This window comes from Elephantulus edwardii, unplaced genomic scaffold, assembly GCF_000299155.1.
Source record: "Elephantulus edwardii isolate Elephantulus edwardi_28Jun2011 unplaced genomic scaffold, EleEdw1.0 scaffold00177, whole genome shotgun sequence".
Taxonomy (NCBI): Eukaryota; Metazoa; Chordata; class Mammalia; order Macroscelidea; family Macroscelididae; genus Elephantulus; species Elephantulus edwardii.
The window spans coordinates 5124823-5130746 of NW_006399927.1; the positions used below are offsets into that span (position 1 = coordinate 5124823).

A 5924-nucleotide genomic window follows, 5' to 3' on the forward strand; every position below is an offset into this window, starting at 1 on the left:
CCAGCCTCCTAAATGATCTGTTGCATATACAGACTGAAAAGGTATGGAGATAGAACATATCTGACATACTCGTTTCATGATTTTGAACTAGGCAGTGTACAGACTTGAGGTAAAAGGAATTTGCCTGGCATATGACCTCATCACCTTTATCTTACTCAATAAACCGCTCACTCACTGACTATTAAGTCATAGGTGACCCTCTGTTGGGTTTCTGAGATGCTAATTCACATAGAAAAAAAAAAGAGCATCTTTATCCTGGGTGCAACTAGTGGAATCAAACTATCAGAGTTGTGTTACTTTTTTTTTTAAGTGAACAGAGGAAGTTTCCCTGGAGATAGGTCTCTATATTTGAATATACTTGCCTCCTTGCCTGTAGGGCCATTCCAGAGGTCATGCAGGATAAGAGAGTTTGGGGCTACAAGCAGTGGAAAGACATTCTTAGCTTTCTCAACTGGCACATTGAGCAGCAAGAAATAGGGCTGACCTGAGATGCCCCAGGAAAGAAACTGCTCCAGTGGACTGACACCAGTCACCCACTTCATATGCAAATGAAGGCAATTATGTTTGGGACTGGGGACTACATTAAGGAGAGATTCCTGGAGGGCTACAATGCAGAACAGAAAGAAGCTCAAAGACTTTAGGAAAGGCAAATTTTCCCAGAAAAAACTCAATAGAGTGAGAGGCTTACCTCATCGATTGAACATTTTAATATGACAACTAATTAATAACATCATAAAGATAAGAACTGCCACAACATACACCGACACAATAGAAACTGCCTAATACTTTATCAAGAAAAACTTCACAAAATGCAAGAAAGCTTCAGACAGCTTTAAAGACTGAGAAAAAAACAAATAAACCTTTCTAAAAAAAAATCAAAGAATACTGGAGCTCTGGTGGCCTAGTGCAAGAAGCTGCACTGCAATCCCAGAGGCACACAGTTTGAATTCACCAGATTCTCTGTTAGAGAAGGAGGGGCCATTTTCTCCTGTACCAAGCAGATCCAATTTGACGGTACAAACACAAAAAAATAATAAAATATAAAAAAATTTTAAAAATCAATCAAAGAATATTGCAGACCCAATATTTACCGCAGAGGCAAGAGGGCAGATGATATATATTGATATAGAGACATTTGAACAGCTACAAAATAACGTACAAATGTTGGAAGGAACAATGGAAGCTAAAAATAAAGAGAATATCTTAGAGGTAGAGACCAGAAGAAATATATTGATGAGAAGTTATTTGAGCAGCTAAGAAAAAAAATGCAAAAGATGGAAAAAAACATAGAAACCACTAAGAAATTGGACACTTCAGAAACACAGAGACAGAAGAAATATATTGACAAAGAGAAATAACATAAATATGACTGGAATTTCAGAATATGAGAGGAACAGGGAAATCATTGAGAAAATTGTGGGAGAAATACTAGAAGACAGTTTCCCAGGTATTATAAAGAATGAGGATATCCACATTCAGGATGCTCAGTGAACGTCAAATAGACTAAAGCCAAAAGGAAAACATTAAGACATATCATAGTTAAATCCTCCAAAATAAAAGATAAGGATAGAATACTGAAAGCGGCACAAGAAAAACAAAGAGTCACATTCAAAGGAAAAGCAATTTAACTAAGTTCTGATTTTTCAGCACAAAGAGGATGGGATGGCATATACAGAGAGTTGAAAGAAAGTAATTGCCAATTGAAGATTCTGTACTCAACAAAGCTCTCCTACAAATATGAAGGAGAAATTAAATCCTTTCCGGAAAAGAAAGAACTTAAGAAGTCTGTAAAAACAAGACCAAATCTACAAGAACTTTTAAGGGAAACCCTTTACACAAAGATATCAAAGGAAAATGGTTGTACCATAGTAACAAGAAGCAATAAAAAAGAAAAACAGCAAAATGATAGCAATAAAACATGGCCTGTAAATAAGCATACTTAATGTGAATGGACTAAATGCACCAATCAAGAGACAAAAGAGTGGCAGAATGGATTAAAAAAAAACAAACAAAAAAACAAAGCTTATCAATATATTGTTTACAAGAGACATATAAGATATGAAGTAAAAGATAGACTAAAAATCAAAAGCTGGTACAAAGAAAACTATAGAACATTTCTGTGAGACACAAAGGGCTAAATAAATGGGAAAATATTCCTTTTTCCTTCATAGTAAGACTCAATATTGTGAAAATGATAATGCTACTAAAGCAATCTACATGTTCAATGCAATCACAAAACAGATACCAAATTCATTTTTCAAGGCGATAAAAAAGAAAGAGACCCCAAATAAGCAAAGTATTAGTGAAAAACAAAAATAAAGTGGAAAGCATAGCACTCCCTGAACTCAAAGCCAACTACACAGTGTAACAACAAAAATAGTTCAGTATTGGTACAATGACAGGCACATAGACCAATGTAACAGAATCAAAAACCCAAAAATGGGCCTATCTATTTATGTTCAACTGATATTCGAAAAGGAAATAAAATCTATCAAATGGGGAAATGACAACCACTTCACTTATGGTTCTGGCAAACTGGACTGCTTACCTGCAGAAAGTTGGTACAGGATCCACATCTCACACCATAAACAAAAATCAACTTGAGGTGGACCAATGACCTGGGAGTAAAGCCAAAAACCATAAAGTTTATAAGAGATAAACTGGGACTAAGTTTAGAACGCCGTTGTTATGTGCATTGAGTTGCCTGTGACCCATAGCAGCCCTATATACAGCAGCTATCATCCCCGCCCTGTCTTGAGCCAGTCTCACTAATTCCGATACACCAATCCCCATTGCCCCAGTCACTGTCTCAAGCCATCTTATCTGAGGTCTTCCTCTCCTGTGCTGTCCCTCCACCCTTTCAAGCATGATGTTCTTCTCCAAGGACTTGTCTCTCCCGGCCACATGCCCAAAGTATGTGACACAGAGCTTCATAATCCTAGCCTCCAGAAGAAACTTGGTTTCACCACCTCCAAGACAGACCTATTTGTTTTCTTGGCAGTAAATGGTATGTTCAAGAGTCTTCTTCAGCAATGGAGATGCCATCAATTCTTCTTCTATCATCCTTAGTGATTGTCCAGCTCTCTGATGCATAGCAAGTAATTACAAAGACCATGGCCTGTATTAAGCACACCTTAGTCTCTAGACTGACATCGTTGCTTTACAGCACTCTGAAGAGTTCCTTGACAATAGATGTTCCTAATGCAATTTGTCTTTTGATTTCCTGACTGCTGGTGTAAAAAGTGTAGATTATGGATCCATGCATGATTTAATTATTAACAATCTCAATCTCTTCTCCATTTATCATAGTACTTCCAATTGGCCCAGTGGTGAGAATCTTTGTCTTAATATTGAGCTTCAATCCATATTCAAGACTATAGTTCTTGACCTTCTGTAGCAAGCACTTCAGGTCTAGTCTATATAGTATAAATAGATGACAAATACAGCCAGAAATGCACACAATCTGAAGAGGATAAAATTGATAAATGGGACTTTATAAAGATTAAAACTCTGTGCTCTTAAAACTTTTTTCCTACAGGGTAAACTGGGAATAAATATTTTGCAATATCATCTCAGATAAAGGTCTCATAACAAAAGTTTACAAAATGCTCCTGAGCCTCCAGAAGAAAAAGACTGATTACTCAATTACAAAATGGGCAAAAGACATGGAATAACTTTTCAGATGTTTTGATTTGCTAGCAGACACATGAAGAAATGTCCAAAATCACTGGCAATAAAGGAGATTTAAATAGAAACCACAATGAAATACCAGTTTATCCAGTAGCAGTGGCAAAGAGAGCAGGTAAGTAAGCAATAAATGTTAAGAAGATGTGGAGAAACAGAAATTCTCATGTACTGTTGGTGGGACTGTAAAATGATACAACCACTCTGGAAGACAGTTTGGTATTTCCTAAAAAAAGTTGAACATAGAAATTCTGTAAGACCCAGCTACACCACTACTAGGAATATATCCAAAGGATATTAGAACTGAGACACAAAGAGAGATTTACACACCAATAATCATAGGAGCATTATTCATCATCAGGAGAACATGAAAATAACACAAATGTCCAACTACAATTGAATAGATTGCTAAATTGTGGTACATTCACACAATGGAATACTATGCAGCACTCTGGAGCAAGGATTTTTAAATATACTATGTAACTTGGAAGAGACTGAAGAGCATTATGCCACATGGACTAACTCGTTCTCATAAGGATAAATACTGCATAAGACCATTATTATAAAAATTGAGTGCTAACTAGTAAAACATGCATGGGAGATCAAGTGGAGAAAGGGAGGGTTGAGGATGGGTAGGGACAAAAACCACAGTGTTGCAAAGTTTAGCGGGTGAAGTGGGGGCATGAAAATAAGAAGGATCCAGGTGAATATACAGTGTAATTATGGAAAAAGTCATATGGTGATTAATTATATAAAACATAAAGCATGTGAATGATTATATGAAACATAATGTGAATGAAGAATAGCTGTGAAACATAATGTATTCGAACTTTGTATGTAAACCAATAAGAAAAGGGGAGCAAAAAACCCATCATCCTTGAGCTTTGTTATTCTAAGAACTATTTACATTAGATCAAATTGTCAACATAAAATTGATAAATTAGATCATCAGTGCTGCTGAGTTTACAGGAGAAGAATAACAAAAAAGGCAAAGGTGAAAACAGTTGTACAACTTAATATTCAATCACTCATTTGTACATAGAAATACTGTTGAATTGGTGTAGTTTTGTTGTGAATGCTTTCAACAACAACAACAAAAAATAAACTATTTCAAGAGTGTATAGCAAAAAAATGTATAGGATTGTGTTTGTGATGTGATAAAATTCACTAAACATCAGTCAAATATATGAAAAAATATATTATCATCCTCTCAATTTTCGTATTTTGCTTCTCTTATTTGGTAATTTATAACCTAAGTAAATACAATGTAATGCTTTGTGCTGTAATCAACCTTGAATGTAATAAAAAGGGACAACTTTCAAAGAAGCTTCAATTTTCCATAGGAAAACCTATTTCAGTAACAACGATTCCCCTTAGAACGAAAGGGATTTTTCTATTTCAAAACAAAACCTTTCCCTTCCTATACATTCAGGAAAATTTCAATCAAATTATATTTTTTTTCAGAACTGAGTTTCCACTGAATCATGAAAACAACAATTGAAAAATTCTCCAATACACTGCTCACATGTTTAAATTAGATCGAAGTGCTTTGTTGACTTACTGTAACAAAGAGCTTATGACTCAGAGCTGTCACTCTCAGTTGTTACTGGTGTCCCTGCGTGGAGAGTAATAGGTATGGTCAACTAAGGGTGCACTCTTCACAGTCAGCAACCCTTTGAATTAAGTACATACCAAAATAATAGAGTTTATGCAGGTTACAGTGTAATATCATACATTTACCCCTTGTCTTTAATTCTTAAGGCTATTTTTTTTTTAATTAGGCTTTATGTTTTGTCATCTTGAATATTTTAATACTTTAATGGTCTTGAATGTGTGTAGTCATACAGGACAGAGGTAAAATAAAATTTTATAGTCAACAAAGTCCTTTATACCTAAAGTTTATTGCTCATTTTATATTTGGTGTAACAACACATGGCTCCTTGAGACTCTGAAATACACATCCTCAAGTTTCTGCTTGCATGTATTTTTTTTCCTTCTTAGTGAGGGCTCGTTTGATTCTCTGGAAAGAAAAAATACTTGATAACTGACAAGAGTGACGGAACTTTACCAGGTATTTTTCCAAAATAATTAATATTCTTTTGTTCTAGAAAAATGACCTATTTTGTTTGTTCCTTCAATCCAAACAATGTCTATCTGAACTGTCCATTTTCCCTTAAGTCTTCAATTTTACTCAATATGGTCAGAATTTCATATCTTTTCAACCAAGTCACTGACAGTTG

At 35.2% G+C, this 5924-nt stretch overlaps 1 protein-coding gene across 1 annotated transcript in view; it reads left to right on the forward strand.

The window, feature by feature from the left end:
• The window catches only part of LOC102860965 (26S proteasome non-ATPase regulatory subunit 11-like), a 78430-nt gene that overhangs the window by 71215 nt on the left and 1291 nt on the right, over window positions 1-5924 (forward strand). The window contains exons 2-3 of the mRNA XM_006895956.1: window positions 3700-3802; window positions 5466-5538. Coding sequence (XP_006896018.1) covers window positions 3700-3802; window positions 5466-5538 — 176 coding nt within the window. The remainder of the gene's footprint in view (window positions 1-3699; window positions 3803-5465; window positions 5539-5924) is intronic.